A 27,749-nucleotide genomic window follows, 5' to 3' on the forward strand; every position below is an offset into this window, starting at 1 on the left:
CTAAACACCGATATTATATATATAAATTCCTGTACTTGATGCCCATTACCACCAAATACGAGGATGTGGAAAGGTCAGGGAATGACCACTGCATGTCTCCGGAGCAATATGGCCTTAGTTGGTAATGCTCCTAAAAACCAAATAACAAACAAACAAACTGTACTAGATGGATTTATAGGCAGCAGTTGTAACTAGCTTATATTGCAAAGGATTGAGAGATCCTTCACAACCAATTGAAGAATTTTGCAATGTGAGATGTTATTGTCATGATGCTGTTTTGCTTATTTGAGTTTAGTGCATGCTAAAATCACACCTTTTCTTGTAGTTAGAGTACTAAAGTCTATAAATTGCATTATTTAATACAAGATAATTGAAAATGAAAAATAAGTTTTGTTAAGGGTTGTGACCAATTTTATTGGATACTATGATGCAGTAACAATGAGAAAAAAATAATTTCCATGGATGCAAAAAGTAATTTTGATATTATATACTTGGATTTCAGGAAGGCTTTTGATACTGTTTCACATAAAAGACTGCTGTACAAAGTGGAGTAGTGTAGCATTAAGGGCAAGTTGCTGCTTTGGATAAAGGGATGTTTCAGTGGAAGAAGACAGAGTGGTTATCAATGGGCACTGCTCTTTGTGGACTAATATTAATAGTGGAGTCCCTCAGGGTTTAGTGCTGGACCATTATTGTTTTTGATATTTATTAATGATACTGATGAAGGTATATCATGCTTAATGTCTACATCTTCAGGTGATACAAAGGTTGGTAGGATTAATGACAGTAATCAATATAAGCTACTTCAACAAGATCTAGAAATATAAGGATGATGGGCTGAGAAATGGCAGTTGAAGTTCAACACTGACAAATGTAAGATACTGCAGATGGGTAACAGTAATCCCAGATTAAAATACCATGTGTGTTTGGTACACTACACTCAGCAAAGTGGAAAATAAAAGGGGGGGTAATTGTGCAGTCAAGTATGAAGTTCTCTGAGCAGTGTAGACAGACTGCCAAGCAGTTCACCGGGTTTTGCCAGTGATATACAGCAGGCCCCCGTTATAACGCGGTTCGCTTTACGCTGATTCACTATAATGCTGTTCTTACGTTATAACCCGTATCTGACTATAATGCTGTCACAGATCACTATAACGCTCTTTTGCAGATTGCATTTTTGGCATATTTAACGAAATCGTTTCATTTGATGGAGTCGATAGCTTGAAAATGAATAGCAAAATGGCATTAAAACTTTTCCCACGCCGACTTGAGAAATTTTCCAACGCTCAGTGAAATTTTCTCGCACGCTAATTTAATTGCAGTACAGTGACTTGTTACGTAGTTCCGAGATCAACATTTTAAAAAATTATCAAGTATATTGCTTGTAATATTTGCGTAATATGCATTTATCCAAAGTCTAGTCATCACTCAGTACTGTATTAGACATCATGCATAACGGATAGTTTACTTGAACGTTGTATCATAATTAATGCAACCAACGCAGTTACATTTTCGAACAGTTAATAATGGCTGATAAGAATGAAAAGGCAACATCTGAGCGCAGTAAGAAGACTATAAATGTAAGAAAAAGACTGAATTTGAAAATTAAATTAGACATTTTGAAGAGAATCGATTCCGGTCAACGACAAGCAGATGTGTGCCATAATTTAGGACTTGCAAGTTTAACTGTAAGAACAATTATAAAAAAAAAATAAAGAATTAATTTTAGCAGTGGGAAAGATAGCTGTTCCACTGCAAGCAACTAGATTGAAATGGAAAGACTTTAACTAATTTTATTGAAGATAATATCCAATGCAGAATTCAGTTAAGTTAAATATTATTAAAAGAGAGAGAGAGAGATTAGCCTATATGATCATCTGAAGAAAACTCACTTAAAAAAAAAAAAATGTGGAACCATTTAAAACTAGTAAGGGCTGGTTGAATAGATTTAAAATCCAGGGAGAAGCCGCAAGTGCAGAAGGAGCCGAAACTTTCAAAAAAGAACTTGTTAAAATTATTGAAGAGGGATATTATGTGTTATACTTCTCAACAAGTTTATAACATAGATGAAGCAGGACTTTTGTGGAAACGAATGCCTTAAAGAAGTTTCATATTGAAAGAAGAAAAAAACATGCCAGGTTTCAAAGCGACGAGGGATCGGGTGACTTTATTGTTGGGTGGTAACGCTGCGGGGGATTCGAAATTAATACCCCTTTTAGTTTATTTAGAAGAGGGCCAAAATCGACACATTTTTCAAGATTAAATTCATCAATTAAAATCAATTTAGATCAATTAAATTCATGATTTTAATTGGAATTTTAAGTTTAATTTTGATATGTAAGTAGTTACCACATAATTATATATGTATGTAATGCAGAATATTTTGTATGTACAAATATTTGAATATTAAATATTTTGACCGACATTTGTGCATCTTTTCACTACCATTTATTATTGATTAGGAAATATCCTATGGCACCGACCGCAACTCACAAATACATATGTTACCTTATGGGAATGCGGTACTCGCTTAGCGCGGATTCACTTAGCACTCTGTTTTTACGGAACGAATTATCAGCGTTAAGCGGGGGGTCACCTGTACAGGAACTTTGCTGGCAGGGATAATGAGGTAATTATTCCTTTGTACAAGCTACTTTGTACATGATAATTTAAGCTGCATTTTGAGTACTTATACTTTAGGAATAATGTAGATCTGGAACTGGTGAAGAGAAGGGGAAAATGGGTGTTCCTACCAAGAAAAGCTTCAGTTCTCTAAATTTCAGCATCTGGAGACTAGGCACCTGCAAGGAGATCTAATTGAGGTGTTTAAGGCCTTGAATGGATTGAGTAAGCTGGTGGGATTCTTCCTCTTGCTGAAACTGCATGTGAGGGGGAATAAATTTAAGTTGAAGGATGATCATAGGATAGATATGCAGAGGTTTATCTTCACCAGTGGGTGATTGATTGTTTGAACAGACTTCCATCTGTTGTTGTGGAAGTGGATGGTTTGAATAAATTCAAGGAAGAAGTAGACAAATACTTGGAGGGGATATTAAGCAATTAGACCAGCCAGTATTTAAATAAACAGATTTAAGTCCTGCAACTAAAACACTTTATTTACAATAAAATAAAATAAAATTACAAGTATATAGAATAAAAATATAAATATAATAGTCCAAAACTGATGTGGTTTAATTTACGATAAAATAAGAAATGTAAAATAAAATATGATGATAAAAGTGATAAAAATAGTAAAATAAAATACCAAAATACCGTTACGACTGTAGCTTTCGGAGACAGCGGTCTCCTTTCTCAACAGCATACTTCTGAGGCGCCTCCGTAGCCAGGTGGGAAGGAGCAGCAGTGCGTAGCACAAGCTTCTTGATTAGACCGGGGTTCGAGCCCGTCACCAACAAATACGGAGGATGCGGAAAGGTCAGGGAATGACCACCGCATATTCCCGGAGCAATATGGCCCTAGTTGCTAATGCTCCTAAAAACCAAATAACAACAACAACAACAACAGCATACTTCTGCTGTGCGGCACATCCTTAAATAGCAGATCTACGGCACTCGTCACATGGTTCTTCAGAAATATGGTTGGAATTTCCCATTATGCACCGGAAATGGCTCGGGAGCACGCTAGCTGAAACCGTTCATCTCGCCCAAGAACAACGGTTTCAAAAATTGGATGCAGGTGTACACCCCTGTCTCTATTAATGGAATTGCTAGCTGCCCCAATACGTAAACTCTCAAGCCATTTATGATCCCAGAACCCCTGTGCATGATCCGTGATGACAGCATCCTCCAGGGAAATTTGATGTTGCTTCTCCCAGAAGTGTTCTGCCACGTCAGACTTCCCGTAATTTGCGGACTTTATTGCATTGATATGCTCCCCAAGATGGTCTTTCAGTCGTCGCCCCTATCTCACCTACATAACACACCCCACAATCCAGGCATTTAATTTCGTATACCACCCCACTGTTGGCTTCTTCTTTCGTTATGGGGTCTTTGACACGGGATATCACTGTGTGCAACCTCCGTCCCGGGAGTTGCACACAGCGTATCTGGTACCCCCGAATTATTCATGCAATGTGGTCTGAAAGGCCCGGATAGTAGGGAATATATGCAGTGCTCACAGGGGCGAACGGCTCAGTATGGGTGCACTCTGCTCTTCTAATAAATCTGTCCAACACCCTCTGGGGGTAGCCGCATTTCTTGAGGTCTGCCGTGACACGAATAATTTCGTTACCTTTATCCTTGGAGGTGCTACAGTGGGACCACACCCTATCTATTAAAGCTTTGACAACACTATCCTTGTGTTGGCTGGCTTGTGCCGAGGTATAATAGGTATATTGACCCCAGCACATGGGCTTTCTAAACACCTTGGTCTTCAGCCTACAACCATCCCTAATTACCAACACGTCAAGGAATGGTAGGGTTCCCTCTGCTTCCACCTCTGAAGTAAATTTAATAAAAGGGGAGAAGCTATTAAGTACATCAAGTACCCGATCCTCCCTCCCCTTTTGTAGGCATTCCACTCAGGCCAATTGTATCATTCGTAAATAGTCCTACATACGCCTATCAAAGTACCTACCTAAGTTGATCGCACCTATAGTAGGACTTTCCAACTTTGTTATCAAGAATAGCAAAGGGTTTGTGTATTTTATAAAAGGACAGACTATACGAGAAGACGAAATTATTTATTTCGATGTTACATCATTGTTCACTTGTATCCCTATCAAATTTGGAGTCCAATGTGTTAGAATGGCATTAGAAAAGGATGTATTGTTAAGTACTAGGTTTCCTCTGAGTGTTAATGATATTTGTGAAGGTGTGCAGTTTTGTTTATCCAGTACCACCATGGTTTTCCAAGATGTCATGTATAGGCAGGTCCATGGCACAGCCATGGGTTCCCCCATTAATGCCATAGCGGCTAACTTAGCTATGGAAGAGTTGGAAGTCAGAATTTTTGAGGGTTTGGATTTTCCCATGCACAAATGGAAAAGATTTGTTAATGACACATTAACAATTATACAAAAGGGGAGGGAGGATCGGGTACTTGATGTACTTAATAGCTTCTCCCCTTTTATTAAATTTACTTTGTAGGTGGAAGCAGAGGGAACCCTACCATTCCTTGACGTGTGTTGGTAATTAGGGATGGTTGTAGGCTCAAGACCAAGGTGTTTAGAAAGCCCATGTGCCAGGGTCAATATACCCATTAAACCTCGGCACAATCCAGCAAACACAAGGATAGTGTTGTCAAGGCTTTAATAGATAGGGTGTGGTCCCACTATAGCACCTCCAAGGATAAAGGTAACGAAATTATTCGTGTCACGGCAGACCTCAAGAAATGCGGCTACCCCCAGAGGGTGTTGGACAGATTTATTAGAAGAGCAGAGTGCACCCATGCTAAGCCGTTCGCCCCTGTGAGCACTGCATACATTCCCTACTATCCGGGCCTTTCAGACCACACTGCATGAATAATTTGGGGGCACCAGATACGCTGTGTGCAACTCCCGGGACGGAGGTTGCACACAGTGATATCCCATGTCAAAGACCCCATAACGAAAGAAGCCAACAGTGGGGTGGTATACGAAATTAAATGCCTGGATTGTGGGGTGTGTTATGTAGGTGAGACGGGGCGATGACTGAAAGACCATCTGGGGGAGCATATCAATGCAATAAAGTCAGTAAATTACGGGAAGTCTGCCGTGGCAGAACACTTCTGGGAGAAGCAACATCAAATTTCCCTGGAGGATGCTGTCATCACGGATCATGCACAGGGATTCTGGGACCGTAAATGGCTTGAGAGTTTATGTATTGGGGCAGCTAGCAATTCCATTAATAGAGACAGGGGTGTACACCTGCATCCCCTTTTTGAAACCGTCGTTCTTGGGCAAGATGAACTGTTTCAGCTAGAGCGCTCCCGAGCCATTTCCGGTGCATAATGGGAAATTCCAACCATATTTCTGAAGAACCATGTGACGAGTGCCGTGGATCTGCTATTTAAGGATGTGCCGCACAGCAGAAGTATGCTGTTGAGGAAGGAGACCGCTGTCTCCGAAAGCTACAGACGTAACGGTATTTTGGTATTTTATTTTACTGTTTTTATCACTTTTATCATATTTTATTTTACATTTCTTATTTTATCGTAAATTAAACCACATCAGTTTTAGACTATTATATTTATATTTTTATTCTATATACTTGTAATTTTATTTTATTTTATTGTAAATAAAGTGTTTTAGTTGCAGGACTGAAATTTGTTTATTTAAATACCGGTTGGTGTAAAGTCTAATTGCTTAATATGAATTGTCCCAACCTTGTAGGCCTATTTGGAGGGGATGCACGGGTGAGGGAGTAGGATTTTTTTTATATGTGAAAACGTCTTTGGCAGCACCTGCTACATTTTTTGGACTGAAACAAACCCAGGTGATAATGAAATTATTATATTATTATAATTAGCCATATGGTGCAAGGAAGCCTGAGGCTTCTGCTGCACTAGCCAAAAAAAAAAAAAAAAATTTCTGAGTTACTCTGAGAGAGAGAGAGAGAGAACAAGAGGCAGAAGGGAATCACCAAGAAAGGGAAGAATGACGATATCCAGCTCAGTACCCTGGATGTGCCATACCCATGCTCACCAGATGTGAGCCCCTGGGGTTAAATTTCAGACAAAAATTACACTTCCTAAATGGCACTAACGATGCTAACTCAGTTACTAATGTTAGTGTTAGTACAGTCATTCCTCGTATAGCACGATAGTTGGGTTCCTAGAAACCCTCGTGCAATATGAACAACAGGCCCTATGGGAAAAGTAGGGTAGGTGCCGACCACCCAAGATTGAACACAAATTTGTAACCAAAACATTACCAAACACAATAAATAATCGTAATAAAATACGTAGGTATTACTATTACGTAATAAAATATTGCTAATGCTTTTGCTTCTATCATAAGCAAACTTGTTTTTTGTTTGATTTTCTATCCAAACAGATGACAGCCGTTCCATCTCTTCCAATTCTTGTGTCTTAATCTAAGGGATTTTAATTACACTTTGAGTTGTTCCTGCTATCAAAGTTGTTTTTATTTTCTCTGAATTCTTTGTAATTCTCGGCGTTGCCTCATTTAGGTCTGTATCACGTGCAATATCACATGGTCTTTCATTTTGCTCAAAGCATTTCACAATTTCATATTTTTTCTCTGTCAACAGAGGCAGACTGGCCATAAGCCTTACCGGGGAAAACCCCGGTGGGCTGGAGGCCGGTGTGATTTTGGCCATAAACCATAGTATGAGGCCACTATAAATTTTCCCGGGTAAGAATTTTTGACACAGTCCGCCTTTGTTTATCGATATTGCTTTTCTTTTTCTCTCTGAATCTGTAGTGTCTTCACCAGGACGCTTTCTTTTCACACCTTTTAAGTATTTTACTCATTTTTAGGGAATAAAGCACAATTACAAAATGAGGAGGCACGCTTGATACACATAAACAAAGCTGCGCGCGTGTAGCAACTGAATAAACAACATCGTAAAGGCAGTGATACACTATTAACACCTCATATTTTACTAAAGCACATTTCTAGGGATTACTACCATAAAACAATTTCCAGTTGCGTTTCTGCTAGTGGAATCTGTTATAAACTGGTAGTAAACTCGATCTAATTGCATTTGCGATAATACTGATAGCTGGAATTGTGTCGGTTTTTACGTTATTATGGTGAAATGTGTTTCCCCTTCACTGATATAAGAAACATAAATACATTTTCAGAATCTTCTCTTAATTCCTATCGTGTTGCATTCGGTTGGGGTGATTCTGCGTTCGACTGCCGTTTCTTGTAAACACCAAGGCGAATTCGCTTATGCACCAAGGTGCATAAGCGAATTCGGTTCATGTTATATAAGATATCGTTCCCCTATTTATAAATCGTGTATGATCGAATTCGTGTAACGTAAACACGTGTTATACGAGGACTGACTGTATTAGTAATGGCCACACGGTGCAAGAAAGCCTTAGGGATTATGCTGCACCAGCCAAAAAAAAAAAAAACCCCGAATAAAAAAATGACAAAAAAAATAATAAATAAATAATAATAATAAAAGAAAAGAAAATTAAACCTATCATCCTATGTGCTTCCCTTACCCAAAGGTACTATCCAGATGACCTTTGAATTTCCCCAAACTGTCAGCCTCTACCACCCATGTAGGCAACTTATTCCAGTAATTTATAACTCGCTGGCTAAAATAAAACTTCCTGTAGTCCAATCTAAACATTTCCTCCCGTAACTTGAATTTATGTCCCCTAGTTCTAGCATCATTTATAATCTTGAAAATTTTGTCCTCAATCATTTTACTGATGTCTCTCAGAGCCTTAAACACCTCAATCAAATCTCCTCTAAGGTGTCTAGTTTCCAAACTCTGCAACCCACATATTCGAAATCTTTCTTCATAAGGATGCCCTTTTGCCAGTCTCACCAAGCAAGTTACCCATCTTTGCACCCTTTCAAGAAGCTTGATGTCTTTCTTTAGGTGCGGTCTCCATACCTGAACACAGTATTCCAAGTGTGGTCTAACAAAAGCCTTATATAATGGGATTATCACGTCCCTATCTCTACTTGCAAAAGTTCGATAGATCATCGATAGGACACCATGGGCCTTCCTTGCAACATGTTTACAATGCTCAGAGAATTTCATGTCTGACCGTATCCAAGTCCCTTTCCTCCACTACTGGGTTTAGTTGAACTCCACCAAGTGAATAAGTTATTTTGGGATTACTGTTTGGTTCGGTAGAATAACTAATGGGTAGTAATATTATGCAAGAATAAAAGTTTCAAAGCCACTGTAGAAGCCTCCCATGTCAACAAAAGAATGAATTCAAAAACATAGAGGAGGGGGAAAAAATGCAAAGTTTAATAAAATCTGTTTTGCAAGATTTTGATCAACATCAAAATGTCCAGATTTCATTGACTTTTCATTAAGAAGCTGGAACATCAAGAAATTACATTCAAGAACTTCCTAAAGATTTCGATCCAGAAAATTTGAGTTCAAATGAATCACTGGAGGATTTCCAATTGATTTCTGAACTGGCTAGACAGAGTACTGCAACAACCAGCTTAAATTGCATCATCCAAAAAGAAAAAATCATATTTCAGCTCAAGCACCTCTTGTAGACCCTCCACAAGTTTCAAGAGTAGTCGAGCATGAAATCATTTACAAGAATATCGAACATGACAGAGTCCTATAAAGAATTTGAATGACAATTTTTGAAAAATACATTTGGAGCTGTTTGTGATATCTGTGATCGATTGTGGTGTCAAAATGGTATAAAATTGTGCATTCCATAGTTATCCATTACTTCTCATAGAATTTCAAACTACAGATGTAACGACTATGAAGCCCTAACCCTTTAGCCTCGTCCAAGGATGTTTTCGCATAAAATAAAATGCCTTTCATGCGTACAGAGTACATACAGTTTTTTCTTCTATTTTTTTTTTTTTTTTTTCCTGATGCGCTCTAAGATTGCTTTCTTGCATCATTTGCCTCTACAAATTTTAATACTAAAACTCCTGATAATGCACAAAATGAGGGGGGGGGGGGGAATGTACAAATTATTACTGTTTGTGAAACCCTGGTCTAGAGATACTGACACTTTTCTGTTTACACCTATTTTCACAATCAGTGCCTCTCTTCATAAATATAAATAAATATAGAATAAAAATAGATTACATTAATTTTTTATTAGTAAAATAATAAGAGGAGTTTACCTCAATATAGTGCGTAGAACACTTCCGTATGATACCCTCCAGAAATTAAAACGGAAAAAACAAAAAAATCGACAACTTACCGGACATTAGAGTAAAATATAAATAATTAAATAATCAATTTAACACAATTCAAATCAATTTAAAACAATTAAAAATCAAATTAACGCAATTAAAAGAATCTAACGAAAATATTCAAAACGATTTTCCTTCCTTATCGTTTTGAATATTTTTGTTAGATTCTTTTAATTGCGTTAATTTGATTTTTAATTGTTTTAAATTGATTTGAATTGTGTTAAATTGATTATTTAATTATTTATATTTTACTCTAATGTCCGGTAAGTTGTCGATTTTTTCGTTTTTTCCGTTTTAATTTCTGGAGAGTATCATACGGAAGTGTTCTACGCACTATATTGAGGTAAACTCCTCTTATTATTTTACTAATATTATTATCAACGTAGAACATATTGAGTAATACAGCTCTGATTCATACTAATTAATTTTTTATAAATTAAATTAAAACTGATATTTTGATGTTTTCCAGGCTGGATCTCAAAGTTTCATATCTACAGAAGCTGAATTCACAAACATCAATAGAGATAAACTTAAGCCAATAAGGAAACAACTTGCCATTTTGTTACATGCAAAAAGATGTCAACAAAAAAGTCAACTCAATGGAAAGACACATTATTGCTTTGTACAGCATTGCCAAACAGCAATAAATGTACTTAGCCATATAACTGCTTGCAAAGCTGGAGAAGCTTGCTCTTTCCCACAGTGTTCACTTTCCCAGTGCATCATGTCTCATTGGAAGAACTGTGCAGTTGATACCTGTGCTGTATGTATTCCCTTTAGGAAGGATTAGTATTGTATGGAAGGACACTAATGTATATTTCACTTTTATATGCATAACAGTGAATAAAAGGATTTTTGCATCTGGTCTTTGCAAAATCCTTTTTTCCGTTAAATATATTGTCAGATGCCATCTATTATTTTAAGACGATGCAAGTATATCAGTTTTGTTAATAATTTTAATGTGTACAAAGTTGTTGTTATTGTTGTTGTTATTATTATTATTAAAATAAGTTTTAATGATTGTATTGATATTGCCTTGAAGTCATATAACACTGTCCAATGCAAACAATTTACTTAATAAACCGATTGAGACATGTTATTTAAAACTGAATCACACACACAGTAACATATATATTAAAAGACAAAATGAAAATTTAAGATCTGTACTTGAAAAAGGATTCTCTCCTAAAAAAAAAGTCAACTTTTTTGTAAGAAAGAGGGCCAAGGAACAAAACTAGCAAGAACTTATACGGTATCTTGATGGTTTTGTTCCTAAAACAGCTTATGTATTATAGAATATAACAGATATTCTGTTGTATTCACAGATACCTTCTGAGAAGATATTATAAGTTAACTACCGTTTTTTTTTTTTCAAAAAGGGGGGGGCGATGCAAGTATATCAGTTTTGTTAATAATTTTAATGTGTACAAAGTTGTTGTTATTGTTGTTGTTATTATTATTATTAAAATAAGTTTTAATGATTGTATTGATATTGCCTTGAAGTCATATAACACTGTCCAATGCAAACAATTTACTTAATAAACCGATTGAGACATGTTATTTAAAACTGAATCACACACAGTAACATATATATTAAAAGACAAAATGAAAATTTAAGATCTGTACTTGAAAAAGGATTCTCTCCTAAAAAAAAAGTCAACTTTTTTGTAAGAAAGAGGGCCAAGGAACAAAACTAGCAAGATCTTATACGGTATCTTGATGGTTTTGTTCCTAAAACAGCTTATGTATTATAGAATATAACAGATATTCTGTTGTATTCACAGATACCTTCTGAGAAGATATTATAAGTTAACTACCGTTTTTTTTTTTTCAAAAAGGGGGGGGGGCAAACTGTAGCAGCACCTAAGTTATTCGTATAGTAGTATGGTAAAATATGGTATACAAATGAAATTAAATGAAGCAAGTGGTTAATTAGCTCTTTACTAATCATGTAATGGTAAAACTAGTAGTAAGAACTTCTTTTTAAGTCACTCACCACTTAAAAATTTTTTATGTGCTATAGTGATCGTTTTTTTGTTGGATATTATAACTGGATTTTTATCAGTGTTTATAACTTCATTTATCATGGAGGTGGGGAGGATAATTTGCACTGTGAATTGTCTTTTGATGTACAAAATCTCATGGCATTGTGCGCCTCCATAGCCAGGTGGGAAGGAGCAGTAGTGCATAGCACACTTCTTGATTAGACTGGGGTTCGAGCCCGTCACCACCAAATACAGATGCGGAAAGGTCAGGGAATGACCACCGCATATCCTGGAGCAATACGGTCTTAGTTGCTAATGCTCCTAAAAAAACCAAAACCAACCAATCATTGCATTGTGTTTGTAGAACAGATTTTTTATGCTATATGGGTGACGAGAACTGTCCTCAATAAGGTTTTCTATAAAATACTAGTGTTTTTTTGTTTTTTTTTATGTAAACCCCAAACACGAGAGGTAGTAGAACCTATAGTACTTAGTACCGTGCTTGGGTCGGAGGTTGAGAAAGACGAAAGAAGATATTTGTTGACATTGGACTTGAACTTCTGTAGACTGTAATTTTCATGAAATATGTATGAAGGAAGGTTGTTCCAGAAAACAACAGTTGAATGAATAAATGAGGAAGATGAAAAGTTGGTTCTGTGAGTTTGAAGTTGGACAGTAAATGGATGTTGGCTGGTGGCGGCACGTTTTCAGACTGTTTTGAAAGAGAGCGGGAATTATAGAAGCTAATTCACAAGAACAGTGCCCATGGAAGTATCTGTAGAAGAGGCATGCAGCAGAAACAGTACGTCTATGAGACAGCGAATGGAGAGACTCTGTTAGAGATGAATCATTAATTAACCTAACTGCCCTCTTCTGAATGGAATAAAGAAGTCTGAGAGAGGTTTTCGTTGCACCACCCCAGATGTGGGAACAATATTCCATGGCAGGGTGGATTTGCGATTTATACAGAGTGAGCAGCTGTTTGGAAGAAAAGTAACGCCCAGAGTAAAAGAGAAAACCAAGTTTTTTAGATGCAGAGGAAGCAATATTTGTAATGTGCTTGTGCCAAGAGAGATTAGAAGTCGGGGTAATCCCCAAAAGAGATATATCACTTTGCCTAGAAATCGGAGTGTCACTAAAGATTAGCATAGGAGCAAAAGAATCCTTTTTGTGAGATATAAGACAAGACTGAGTTTTAGAAGGGTTGAAATCAACTAAGTTGTCTTTGCCCCACTGGAGAATTACCTGAAGATCGGCATTTAAGGAATTGGTAGCAGATTTTTGAGAAGTTGAAGCTGATTGAGCAGGACAGGGTTTCTCAAAATGGAAAGTGGAATGCAATGTGCTATTATCGGCAAAACTATGGATAGGATTTCCAGTCAATGGAAGGTCATTAATATACAAGAGGAAAAGAGTGGGAGAAAGAACTGAACCTTGGGGGACACCGGCATTAGTGGAGATGTTAGAAGACAGAGAGCCATCAGAGAGAAAACTGAATAACAAATTACTAAAAATCGTTGGAAAACCATAAGATGGAAGCTTGTTTAGAAGACCTTTATGCCAAACACGATCGAAGGCCTTTGAGATGTCAAGAGCAACTACAGTAAACCCCCGCTTTTCGCGGTATCTGTATTCGCGGTCACTGATTTAACATAAAATAAAACCTAAAAAAATGTGAATTTTAAAGTGCCGTGAACATTTTCTGCCATAAAAAAACATGGGCGTGGCTAAAATAATCTTTCCCGGTCAAAACAGCGCTCAGTGGGTGGGGGGGGGAGTGGGGTGACAAAATCGCGAGCGTGGATGTTTCTCGCTAATCCTTGTTCAGTTATGTGTTATGCGCTTGTCATGGAAGGTTTCGTCATTTGCTTTTAATTTATATGCTTGAATATAAATTGAATAAATTTATTAATATAAATTGAATAAATTTATCAATTTATAAATTGATATGCTTACAAAAGTGATAAATCTACCATTTTTCAGTGTAAAACAGACTTTTTCGAGTGTGTTAACGGAAGAAAGTGACTGTATTTGGACAAGTTCTTTCTAACACGTACAAAAATATGGTTACGAATAACAAGGGAAATGTGAAAAGATCAAAGGTGATGACATTAGCGAATAAAATTGAGTTATTAGATAAAATTTCTAATGGTGAAAGTGTCTCCTCAGTGGCAAAACATTATAAAATCAATGAGTCAACGGTACGATCAATCAAGAAATTGGAAGAAAAAATCCCCGTAGTGTCCATGAAAACGCGCTAATTGCTTCAAAAATTTGCTCTGTAACTCGTGATGTTAAATTAGAAAAAATGGCAATTAAAAATGTAATTAGAAAAAATGTAATTAAATATTACATTTAATATTAAATTGTTTCTTATTTTCATTTCGATGCCATATGCTTGCATTTCACTATGTGCTGTCTATGTACATAGTCATACTATGAACGTACATATAATACGTAGACAAAATTTTAGACTAGTTTTTCTTATATATTTCATACTTTGGAACGGAACCCCTTTATTACCATGGGAGCCATAACTCAGTATTCGCGTTTTCTGTATTCGCGACATTTCTCAGGAACGTAACCCCCGCGAATAGCGGGGGTTTACTCTACTTGTGTTTCACTGAACCTTTCCATTGAATTAGTCAATAAATGGGTAACATAAGCCAGAATATCACCAGTGGATCAACACTGACGGAATCCATACTGGCGATCGTTGATCAGATGGAAGGTTTCTAGGTAGTTTAAGAGTTGGCGGTTAATTGATTTCTCCATTACTTTAGAAAGAGTAGAAGTAATTGCAATGGGACGATAATTGGATGGGAGGAATTTGTCACCCTTTTTAGGAACTGGCTGGATATGAGCAAATTTCCAAGCAGAAGGAAAAACACCTTTGGAATAAGAAAGTGAAAAAAGGCAGCAAAGAATAGGGGTAAGTTGAGGAGCACAGGTTTTGAGAACAAGTGGAGAAATACCATCGGGACCTGGAGCTTTCTTAGCATCAAGATTCGTCAAAATCCTTCTGACATCCTTTTGACGGAAGACCACAGGAGGCATTGAATGGAGTGTGTTGGGAATGGTGGGAGGTGTTTTACCAAGATCATTAATACGAGTTGGAAGCAAAATGGGATGCTAGCAGGTCAGCTTTATCCTTGGCTGAAGTGACAACAGAACCATCTGGTTTGGACAGAGGTGGGAGCAGAGATGGGCAAAAGTTGCGACCAATAACTTTGGCAAGAGACCAGAATGCTCGGCTACCATTAGGGCAAGAAGCAAGTTTTCTACTCTTAGCCTGTTCAAACTCTAGGTTGGACTGATTAATAACTGCTTTACAATTGTTGTGAGCTTTGGTGTAGGCAGAAAATGAAACTGAAGAATTAGAAACAAGCCAATTACGATATGCAACATTCTTCTTTTGAACAGCCTTAGCACATTTATTGGAAAACCAAGGTTTAGATAAAGGACGAGATTTTAAAGTGGAGTATGGGATAAAGGATTCCATTCCTGCAAGAATAATTTCACTAACACGATCTGAGCAAACATTGACATCAGAAGTTTTGAAACAGTAATCCGACCAAGGAAAACAAGAAAAGAAGTCTTCGCAGGTCATCCCATTTTGCATTCTTGTAATGCCAAACAACACGAGGTTGGGTATAGCCAAGCGATAAACGTTCCATTAGACAAGAGACAATCACCAAGTTGTGATCTGAAGTGCCTAAAGGACCTCTCACTTCGACCGTGTACTTAGAAGGGTTGTTTGTGAGAAAAAGATCAAGCATATTGGCTGTATGGTTAGGATTGTCCGGTATTCTTGCAGGTAAATGACCAATCTGTGCAAGGTCATTAGTAATTGCAAAAGCCTCCGCATCTCGACCAGCTGGGTCGGTGTGACTAGAAAACGGAAGCCAGCTGGAGTTGTGAACATTAAAATCACCAAGGAAAATTATCTCACTGTTAGGAAAGTTGGACTGGAGAAAGTCAAGTTGCAAAGAGAGGAAGTCAAAGAGCTCCAAGTGATTAGTGGAGTTGGGAGAACAGTAGAGACAACAGATGACATCTTGAGTCCTCATTTTAGGCAGGATGTAAATCTACTGAAAACAGGTGCTGAGGAGGACAAGATTGGTGAGGGGAACAAAAGGGTGCACCTACTGAGAAAAACTTTAATAATCAGGCAATGTTATGGAATCTGCAAATTGGAGCATCTTGAGACTAGGCACCTATGAGGTAATCTGATTTAGGTGTTTAAGGCTTTGAATGGATTGAGCAAGCTCCATGCTGATAGGATTCTTCCTCTTGCTCAGGTTACACATGAGTTGGCATAAATTCAAATTGGGGAAGGATGGGTGATTGTTAGAACAACCTTACAACTGTTGTTGTGGAAGTGGTTAGTTTGAAATATTCAAGGAAGAACTAGACAAACTCTTGGAGGGTATGGGCAGGTGATGTGGGGTTTTTTTTTTTTTTTTTGGTTGATGCAAGCTTGTTTTCTTTCATCAGTTTCCATTACTAATACTAAGTTTCCATGGATGGTCTGAATGTTAATAAAATTTATTCAGAAACCAAAAGATAAAAATCAAATGTGATGAGATTTGCATGACAGAAAATTGTTTACTGATGGATAAACCAGTTCTATTCAATAATGTTATGAAAACTTTTCTAAAAACAGCAAAGTAAAATTTATTCAAACTTCTGAAAGCCAGGTACTACCCCGTGAAAATCCAGCATGTTTTATAACTTTAACATTAGTAGTGGCAATTTTTTTTTATGAAAACCCCAAACACGAAAGGTATCAAAATCTATAGTACTTAGTACTGTGCATGGATTGAAGGAGAAGTATGGGGGGGATGCCGGAAACTTTGCTCTAGAGACTAAACATGGGTTTCACCACTTCAAGCCTCCAATAAGCAAAGTGGTGGTATTTCACCGGTTGATGAAAGTCATCTACCACCTATAACTATGCAGCTCTTACAGACAGCGTGCACTTTCCAAATAAACTTTGCTCTGTTAGATGACCTCAAAATATTTCAGGGAAAGTGATGCAAAATAATCAGGCAATGTTATGGAATTGAGATTAAACTTAAAAGCATTTTAGGGCTAAAGCCTTGGGTTGCGTAGAAGTTAACTGTTTTACAAATTAATGCAAATGCATCATTTTAGTATGCAACTAAGAATTGGTATCATTTAAGTATATCTCATATTGTGAACACCCTCACAATATGAGATATACTTAAATGATGCCATATTGTGAATACCTTCACCAACGGAGAAAACTATTGTTATTTATTCTTGGTGGATACTACCACCCAGATGGCACTGTTTTGAAGCTTATTATCTTCTCATAGTTTTGCAATGATGACAATCCAGTTATGAAGTATAACTCCCCAATATGAGAGATTCCTGATGGTGTGCAAGTAGATTAAACTTAAAAGCATTTTAGCACTAAAGCCTCAGGTTGTGTAGAAGTTAACGACGTACAAGTTAGTTTCTTATGTAGTTTCTGCATTTTACTATGCAGAAACTACTTAAGTAGCTAAGAATTTGCATAATTTAGAATTGAGATTTTAAAATTCTTTAATTAACTGCTCATATCAGAAGTTTAAACAATGGAATAGCCTGTTTTCAGGAAATTCAAATCTTTTAAGATTAAATTCGCCACAGCCTCTCTCAGACTACTTTTTAATTTGGGTGAGAAACTACAATATGTTGCCTGGTGTTCTTGGACAATCCTGCTAGAATTTCATATTCTTGTCACATTCGTTAAAACCACTGAATTTAATCTATTTCGATGTGTTATTATTAGATATTAAAGAGAATTCAACTCGTATGAAATGCAAAAAATATGATTGTCGCTTCATCATTAAAACTAGTCTCAAAAATTGACTACTAAAATTCAACATTTACTTGACATTAAATTAAACTTTTCCTACAGGAAAAATTTAGTTTCAGACAGAATATTTAACATCTTCACAACAAAATAAACCCCACATTTCCCCTCATTTATACAGAGTTTGTGACTGACTCAGAAACCGGACAAGGTTTTTTGAAATTGGTCTCCTCATGAGATGAAGTGGATCCAGAACGTTTCAGGATATTTTCTTTTTTTAAAGTTTCATACAGTTTCTGTTGCCTCACTTTATTTTTATATATCGTGCAGAGTGGTATGGGGCATTTCTTTTTCTGGTGGAAAAATAAAATTTTATTACTAATTATTTATGCATCAAAGTGTAAAATTAATAAAAATTTTAAGAATATTTCTTTCAAATATATAAAAGAATATATATATATTTCTTTCAAATATACTTATACAGTCAAACTTGGCTATAAAAAGCATCAAGGGACCGACAAAATTTCCTTGTTATAACCGTTAATCACTATATCAGTGATGAGTTAAATCTGCCTATGTTTTTTTAATTCTTAATAACTTGATAAAAAGATAGATTCAAAAAACAAAAGAAATATTAGTATATACCTACATATTATTTATATTAATATGCTTATATTCGGTTTTTAAATCGATCCAGCCAACCGTTGTTACATACAAAATCAAATCGCTGAAATGAAACTTCTTTAGGCATGCTCCAGGCAGTTTTCAGATGGAAGTAACTTGCATTTGTGGATTGACAAAAAAAAACGCATCAAAAATGTGACCATTACCATAAGTAAACACATTACAGGCATTTTCAACAGCCAACAATTGTAGTATACTAAATGCCCTGGTTCTCGTACGATCACTAAAATTAAGCAGCATTAGGCCTGCTTAGTAATTGGGATGGTGACCAAAAGGCAATGCGCAGTTGACTTTTAAAAGCCTTCCTTTCTTTTGTTAACCTGTGGAAAATATTCTTCCATTTTTCACGCATCATTTATAATAAGGTAATAAAGTGTAAATCTGTGCTTTATATTTGTACTTTTATAGCCTGTGGATAATATTCCTCCTATTTTCGCTTATTAGAATTGCTGTTAATAGAATTAAAACTCAGTTCATAAACGTGATCACAATGACCGGTGCTTACTACATATCATATAGTGAATGGTATTTTGTTATGGAGTGTCTATCGTAAAGTGGGGTACATTGTAGTGAGCGTTGTAAGGCATATAGCACACACATAGCTCCCCCACCATTGCACCACTCCATACCATGCACGAGCGACGCATAACTCAACTAGTACCCCCACTCACGATTAGATTATGGTTGTCCAGTGTATGACTCTGCTAGGAGCACTACTTTAAAACGGCTAAATATGATCCATCACAGTTCTCTGAGGACTGCGCTGGGAGCTTTCAGGACTTCTCCGATCCAAAGTCTATATATTGAAGCGCATGATCCCCCATTACACCTGCGTAGAAAAACACTACTGCTTCACTACGCTGCTAAGATCCAGAGTCTACCATCGCACCCAAGTTGGGAGTATCTCTATAATACTCGTTGGGAAGCCTTCTATGACAGCAAGCCAAATGAAAATAGACCCGCCTCTCTCAGAATCAGAGAGCTTGTTCAGACTTGGAATGTCAATTTAAATGAAATCTTCCAAGACACAACTACACCTGTTGCTCCTTGGACTTATGTGTCTGTCTCTCAAGATACACACTTCCTCCAGTGGGGGAAAAATATACCTTCCTGCAATATCAGACAGTTACATTCAGCTCATGCAATGAACAACCATGCCTGTAAAATTTATACGGATGGTTCAAAAACTGAGAGTATGGTAGGTGCTGCGGCAGTTTTTCCTTTATGTACAAGTTCAGCCACATTACCGCTTACTTGCAACGTCTTCACAGCTGAATTATATGCCATTGTTAGCACTTAGTAAGATAATTGAGCTTTCCATCTCATCTGCCATAATTTACACAGATTCTCTTAGTGCTGTCTCTGCCATAAGGAAGAATTCCTCCATTTCTCACCCTACATTGAAACAGATTCATTCCCAGCTATTCGCTTGCAATGTGTCCAATCAGGCAATCAGTTTTTTGCTGGATCCCTGGCCATTCAGGCATTCCGGGAAATGAAAGTGCTGACTTTGCCGCTAAACATCCTCAATCCGCTCTCTCACAACATCCTCAGGTTTCTTTCTCTGATTTTAAGGCTGTCATACGCAAAGCCTGATACGATAAATGGTCATAGACCTGGAAAAGTGACACTAACAATAAACTTTACCAGATAAAAGAAGATCCAAAGCTGTGGCTGTCTGGCTTCCAAAGAAACAGACGAGAGGAAGTGGTACTGGCAAGACTCAGAATTGGACACACACACACCATACTCATCTCTTCCTATTACTGGGTGAAAGCCCACCACAGTGCTCATCCTATCAGACGCAACTTACAGTCCGTCATTTCCTGGTTGATTGTCCCTTACATTCAACCATTCGGTCAAACACTTTTCAGTCACTCTCTACATTGAATATATCACCTGATTTATCTCGCATCTTAGGAAATGAAGCAAATATTGAAGAACTTTTATTATATCTAAAACATATTGGTTTGTACAGAAGCATATAATTTAATCTCTCTAACAATACGCTTTTTGTCAATTAACGACGAAGAGACACAATTTGGCCGTAGTAGCCCTTGTGTCATTAAACTGAACTACAACAACAACCCCGGTCTAAACAAGAAGCATGTGCTACGCACTGCTGCTCCTGCCCATCGGCTATGGAGGCGACATAATAAAGTGTAAATTTGTACTTAATACGGTATATCTTTACTTTTATAGCTTGTGGATAATATTCCTCCTATTTTCGCTAATTAGAATTAAAAGAATTTTAAAATGCTGTTTAAAAGAATTAAACTTTAATTCACAAATGTGATCACAATGACCGGCACTTACTACAGTGAACAGTACTTTACTATGGTGAGTCTATTATAACGTGATTTGATCGTACAGAAAATCAATCGTAAAGTTGTATTTTTCACTATTTAAGTAAAACTTCGCATAATTGGGTAGCCGCTTAATCGGGCCAAAATGCACTAGTCCCGATGTGTTCCAAATAACTGGAATCGACTGTGTGTATATATATATATATATATATATATACAGCCACTCCCCGATTAATGTAAGGGTTGCATTCCACAGAACTCTACATAAGTCGGAATTTCCCCCATGCTTGTGTGCAGCACTCAACAATTGTGCTCGCTGAATTGATTGAATCAAAAAAGAAATGTTCGATGAACATGTGAATAGAATTATTTATTGAATTTATTCAATTTTTATCTCATGTGCAGGAAAAATTACAAAAAAGTGAAATTTAAAAAATTTCAAAATTAATAAAATTACAAAAAAAAAAAAAAAGAGAGGAGACAAGCATAACGTCAGTAGGTTTTACCTCTCAAGCATCGTTGCCAGAATAGATGTCTTCAGCTGATATATACACTGCTGCGGAGTTGAGGGCTGTGGAGATTTAGAAGGGGTCGGCCGCTCAACCTTACGAAAGAACACATTAATGGATGACTGGACAGTGGCTTTTTTCTTTTCATCGTAGATTTCTTTGTAGCATGCAAGCATATTATTCACCCCTCTGTTAACTTTTAGGAATTGTTCGCTGTCAGGATCCATCTTCTCAAACCTTGCCATTGCCATCTCTTTGGCGATGAAGCATCTCAGCTGCTCATTTGGTTCATCTTAAGCTTTGTCAGCATTTTCTTCTTTCACTATCGCTGCCTGCAAGTCAATAATTTTTTGTTAGATAATTCCTTCCCTTCTTCCTTTATTAACTCCTCCATGTACTTGGCAAAACAACCTTCAACTGAAGTAGCTCTGCGACCTTTACAATCTTATCTGTAACCACTTCATATGATTCATCTTTTTCAAACCCCTCAAAGCCTTTTATGTGCCGTGGGTATATTTTCTTCCAAGTACCATTTAAATAACTTTAAGTAATTTCTGACCAGGCCTTATTAATGTTTAAGATGCCGTGGTAAATATTGTAAGATTTCCAAAAGTCTCTTAACGTAAAATTTTGCTTGAATGGCCACTGGACTCAGGGGCACTTGCTTCTGACTCTGATTTTCCATCCATATTATTAATAGCTGCTCCATCTTTGATATAACACCTGAACACTGTTTTGTGATTATTGTTGATGTTAAATGCGTTGATCTTTTGACATGTTCTTTTATATGCGCACTGTCCTTTAAAATAGTATTCACTGTTGAAGCAGCGAGACCTAATTTCCTTGCAATAGATAACAAACTTTGTCCTGCTTCATATTGCTTAATCATTTTCATCTTCATTTCTAAATCAATTTTGTTTCGTTTCCTGGCACTGCCAGCACTTTCACTTTCTGTTGGTCCCTTTCCCTTCATCATTGCAATACATAAATAGCAATGAAGAGAAGTTTCTGAAAATTTGTTTTTTATGATTGAAGATTTCAGTGAAGAGGAACACATTTCACCATAATACTGCAACTTAAAAACCCACAGAATTCCAGTTATCAGTATTATCGTAAATGCAATAAGATTGAGTTTACTACCTGTTTATAATAGATTGTGCTAACAGAAGACGACCGGGCTAGCCGGGTGGGTAAAGTGCCTGCCTGGCAACCCAAAGGTGGCAGGTTCGAATCCCGCCTCGGGCTTGGATCAAAGTACTGCAAAAACCTACTACTACACTGACAGTGGCAGAGAATGAAAGGGACCTGGGGGTGGTTGTGCAGGCAGATATGAAGTTTTCTGAGCAGTGCAGACGGGCTGCAAGAGTAGCTCATGGTGTATTGTCGATGATATATAGGAATTTTTCTAGCAGGGATAAGGAGGTGATTATTCCCTTGTATAAGGCAATGGTCAGGCCACACCTAGAGTTCTGTATACAGGTCTGGAGGCCTCATTTCAAGAAGGATGTAGAGATGCTGGAACGAGTACAGAGAAGGGCAACAATATTAGTGAATGGAACAAAGGGTGCTCTTATGAAGAAAGGCTTAAGTTTTGCAAATTACAATGTCTGGGGACTAGGCACTAGCGAGGTGATCTGATAGAGGTGTATAAAGCCTTGAATGGTTTGAGCATGCTCAATGCTGATGGGATTCTTCCTCTTGCTCAGAATAATCACCTGAGAGGGCATAAATTCAAATTGAGAAAAGACAGATGTAGGATAGACGTGAGGAAATTTGCCTTTAGCCAGCGGGTGGTTGGTTGGTGGAATAGACTTCCATCCCTTGTCGTGGAAGTTGATAGCCTAAATAAGTTTAAGGCTCAGCTGGACAGGTATTTCGAACAAAAGCTTGCTTTCTTGCATCAAATGCCTCTACTAATGCTAATGCTAACCTTGGGAGGTGCATTATGGCCACAGAAACTGATGCATCAACAACTAACAAAAAAAAAAAAAAAAAAAGCTAACAGAAAAGCCCAATAAACCAGAAAGTGCAAGTTGTTTAAATTGTTTTGTGGTAGTGACCTCCAGAAACGTGCTTTGGAAAAATATCACAAAGGCGTTCAAAATTGATTCTTATAACGGGAACATATGATAACTATGAAAGTGTAGTGCAATGTCCATTATAAATATGACCTTTTAGAGAGATAAATAGCTTAGCAATATAGCAAAATTTTCAACTTCCAAGGACTTGGAATGAATTACAAAAAAAAAAAAAAAAAAAACAATGTGTTATTGGGTTCACATTACGATATTTTCACAATACCTCCATTTATCCCTACAGATGCAAAATACGTTTCCATATTATTTTCAGTTTGCACTGGCCAGTTAAACTTACGTAAAGTTGAATTTGCGTAAGTCGGGGAGTTCCTGTATATGATATATATCGGGCTAGCCGGGTGGGTAAAGTGCCTGCCCGGCAACCCAAAGGTCGCGGGTTCGATTCCCGCCTCGGGCTTGGATCAAAGTACTGCAAAAACCTTGGGAGGTGCATTATGGCCACAGAAGCCTATGCGCCAACAACTACCAAAAAAAAAAAAAAAATATGATATATATCTATTGTTACCTATATTTTATATTGAACATTTTGCATTATCTGCATTTATTTCTTGTTAATTCTTATTTTAAAAAAATAACTATTTCTTACTGTTATACACCACCATCTTCAAGGAAAGCGGTTTCCCTGGTAGTGGTATATCCTCAGTTCTTGCTATTTTTATGAGGGCGTTGTCAGTATTATTATTTCAATTAGGTAGGGGCCTTCTTGGGACATACAGAGCCCAAGAAGAAAGAGAAGGGTTAATATTACTCATAGGAGTAAAATAAAAATTTCAGATGGCCTAAGTACCTCACCTCACCCACTACTACAGAGCCCTACGAGGGGATGCCTACTTGGGAACTAGCAGGTACTACATGAACGGCACACAAAGTTCATTTAAGAGCATCATACCCACATTTACAATAAGTTTTGAGGAGATGTCCCAGGACCAAAGGGAAGGAGACTTATTTGAATGCAGTTGACCCTAGCAGTAAGAACCACCTGCCAATTGATTGACTGAATGCAGCCAGGCTGGTTTTACTGCAATTGGCAATCAATTGATTGAAGTCAGGCTTGTCTGGGTCCTCTCTTCTTGTCAAAGCAGGGGCCAAAGAAGTGCAATTGGTGCTGGGGCCCCCTCATCCACCAGGATCCCCTGTTTCCAAGTTTTGACAGGTTGCAATGCACAGCTATATACCCCGGCTTCCGGTGATGTATCCCTGGAACCAAAAAGAATAGGGGTGTTGGATCCCAGTGATGCTAACGTGGAACATGGAATGCCCACTATGCTCAGTCCATCGTGGATAGTGGGCTCGGGGCATCTCCCTGGAAGATTTCTCTTCTGATGATGTTCTCAACCTTGATGGTAGTCCTCTGTTTCACCATGGTTGCTTCTAGGAAGTGCATCAGCATCTGTTGACTTTGTAAAACTTGAGTATTTCTATGAGCCAGCTAATGGGCAGTGAGTTGAAGGGTTGCTCCATTACTGCCATGTCAATGGTTAATTGCTCCTTGAAGCCTTTGCTCATCTACTTACATCCCTTCTGCTGCTCAGCCATGATGTTCTAGATTTCCAAGTGACTTGATATCTTCTTGGTTATGAAGCTGGTCAGGATCTTGTACATTGTTGGGAGATAGGCGATCTGTCTGTACTTCACCGGGTGTGTGGTGTCTTTGTCCTTAACTTTCAGATAAGTGATGCCTTGAGTCAGGATACCTGATGCTATAATACCCATAACAATGACAATGTTAGGGGTTATGATCTGGGTGAACTCTTCCGCTATGTGTGTGTGTGTGTGTGTGTGTGTGTGTGTGTGTGTGTGTGTGTGTGTGTGTGTGTGTGTGTGTGTGCGTGCGTGTGTGCGCACACATGTACAGCCGAACTTCTTGCACCAATAGTTGTGGCTGTTACCTCTCTCCCTGGGGGTTTGCCACTTGTAGAACTTCCTGATCAACTTTGTACTTCTTCCTCCCAAATCTCTCACTCTGTCATCTCTTGTATGGCCTCGGTTTTCTTCCGTTCTAGTTTTATCCAGGGCACACAGCCGTTGTGGCTAACTTTACTGCTCCACTACTTGCCCTAGAACTCTTCAAGTGCCTTCTGGTTGGGGGGGTGGGGGGTCTGTTGCTTTCCTTTTCCTCTTGTCTGATTTTCTTGTAGAAGGCTCTCTGGTTTTCATTGAATATCTGGTTATCTGTTTTCTTCTGGATTCTTCCTGTAACAGCAAAGCCTCTTGTTGATGCCAGGAGTTTCTCCTTGAGGGTGTCGAGATATTTTTCAACCCTATGACTACAGGTTTCGTGTGCTATAATCAGATAGACCAACTGACCCTGTTGGCATATCTTCACTCTTATCTCTTCTGTTGTAGCCTTCTTTCCCTGGCTGGTAAGGCGCCTCCATAGCCAGGTGGGAAGGAGCAGCAGTGCGTAGCCCACACTACTTGATTAGACCGGGATTCGAGCCCGTCACCACCAAACACAGAGGATGCGGAAAGGTCAGGGAATGATCACCGCATATTCCCGGAGCAATATGGCCTTAGTTGCTAATGCTCCTAAAAACCAAATAACAACAACAACAACCCTGGCTGGTGATTCCTTGTCTTTGCATTTTGTTTTCTGTTGATTTCTGATTTCTCTTCCATTCATCCTGATGGTTGCTACAGTCGTACAGTAAATGGCTATGTGGATGGTATGTATATAGTGTTGCTTATTGTTGTTGAGGTAATTCGGTATTATTTCGTAGTATTTGGTATTACTTGCCACAGGATTCTGTTGGGTCTCTGCTTTGGTGTGGTGTGGGATCCATTCCTTCGAATTCTGCTAGGGCTTTCTACCACCCTTCTTCTATTTGGGATATTGTTGCTCCTCTTCTAGTTTTGGTTCTGTTATCTCTGTATTCATTGTTCTTTTCAGTTGACTGCTCACATCCTGCTTGATTTTTTCTAAGATTGCAGGAGCTATCAGGTTCTTCATGACAATCATCCATCTCTAGTTTGCTATTCCCTGTTTGGTAACCAAATGCTCCAACTGCTTGATGTGTAGTTTAAAATCCGTACACTGTCATAGAGGTCTCTAACTTAGTTACTTCATATGCTTGCATGATGATTGTATTCATTTTGATGCTCCACTTCATGCATTGGCTCTTTCTTCGCTCCCGGGTGGTCATTGGCACAGTTGTAAGGAAGCACTCCCAGTTGGTTTGGCTGGGTGGTAGCCATATAGTAGATGGGTCTTGCCTTTGAGTTGTGGTAGCCATATGGGAGACAGCAGCACTTGCTCCACTGTTCTCTGCAGGAGTCTGTCTCTGACTTTTAGGGCCAATTCTTTGCCTAAGGCCTGAATATGAGTGACTTTATTCTGTGCCACACTCAATGTAGCATGTTCAATATTTCCACTTCTCATCTTCATCCAGCTATGGAGGTGGATCTGTTTAGCTTTGGTTTTTGTGGGTGGTAGTTATTGGGAGTGACATCAGACGGCACAACTCTCTGCCTCAGCCATCAGTAAGACCTTGAGGGAGGTAGTTCCAATAAAGTGACTTTCACTTTTTTCTCCCTCCACATTTTTATTTTCTCCTCCCACAGCATGATTCAAACTTGGGTCCAGTATATTAGTGGTCCAGCATCATAACCACTGGGCTAATTGTACCCCTTATTTATTATTATTAATTTTTCTTACTATTCACCAATATGTGCTAATATTCTGTGATTCAGTGAGTGTTATCCATGTTTTGTAAAATAAATGTAAATAATTTTATAAAATAATAATTCAAGCATAAAACAAATATCATCCAACTTTGGGTAGTAACAGTACCAATCATTTGGCAAGTGTTTTCTAAACTGTACTTGCTTACAAAACAGGGGGAAAAAAATAAATAATATAAGGTGGCAAGAGTACAGACGCTTTTCACTCATAATTCTAAGTAAATATCAAGATATCGCTTCCAAAACTACTCAATAAGTATAATAACTTGTATAATTAGGAAGATATATGGAGACTAATTTTGAACCTAATTAGTCTCCATATACCTCTGTAGTCACTGTAATGTACAATATTTTAGGTTTGAACTTTTTGTGTTTTCCTAAAAACTTGTTTGAGTGTTTAATAAGCATAACCATAAGGTAAGGGATACTTACATCACAGTTTGCTGCATGTGTTTTGAATAGGGTACTGATCCCTTCACAGAAAGAACATCCTCCTCTTATTCCCTTGTCACAATTATTTGCATGCTGAAGAACAATCTTCATCTTAGCACAATGTAGAAAACTGCATGTGGCATCTTGACATTCAGAAGCATGTTCGAGTGACTTGACATATACTTGGGTACTGTGAGCATGGAATTCTGTTTGGCTACTGTGGCCTTTATCAGCATTTGGGACATCGAGATTTAATAATTCAATGATTTCAACATCAAGAATCTCATCTTTTCCATTTGTGCCGTCCAGTTCATTCTGATCAAAACAGAAGCCTTCATAAACATCAAAATTTTAAACAAAAAGATAAAATAATTAACCAATCTTAAAAGTTCATCACTAC

The 27,749-nt window shown here is 37.8% G+C and overlaps 2 protein-coding genes across 4 annotated transcripts in view; one reads left to right on the top strand and one right to left on the bottom strand.

Annotated features, from left to right (window-relative positions):
• The window catches only part of LOC150080001 (uncharacterized), a 276,163-nt gene extending 265,541 nt beyond the window's left edge, over positions 1 to 10,622 (top strand). Inside the window, exon 19 of the mRNA XM_090383329.1 lies at positions 10,302 to 10,622. Within this exon, the coding sequence (XP_090239455.1) occupies positions 10,302 to 10,622 (321 nt within the window). The remainder of the gene's footprint in view (positions 1 to 10,301) is intronic.
• A 7,077-nt stretch (positions 10,623 to 17,699) lies between these two features.
• The window catches only part of LOC150080002 (TNF receptor-associated factor 2-like), a 123,840-nt gene continuing 113,790 nt past the window's right edge, over positions 17,700 to 27,749 (bottom strand). For all 3 annotated transcript variants that reach the window (XM_090382715.1, XM_090382713.1, XM_090382716.1), the window contains 2 exons: positions 27,350 to 27,664; positions 17,700 to 17,994 (listed from right to left, as the gene is read on the bottom strand). In XM_090382715.1, coding sequence (XP_090238841.1) covers positions 17,815 to 17,994; positions 27,350 to 27,664 — 495 coding nt within the window. In that variant the 3' untranslated portion in view covers positions 17,700 to 17,814. The remainder of the gene's footprint in view (positions 17,995 to 27,349; positions 27,665 to 27,749) is intronic.

This window comes from Mastigoproctus giganteus, chromosome 10 (assembly GCF_048544385.1).
Source record: "Mastigoproctus giganteus isolate SK-2022 chromosome 10, ASM4854438v1, whole genome shotgun sequence".
NCBI classification, from domain to species: Eukaryota; Metazoa; Arthropoda; class Arachnida; order Uropygi; family Thelyphonidae; genus Mastigoproctus; species Mastigoproctus giganteus.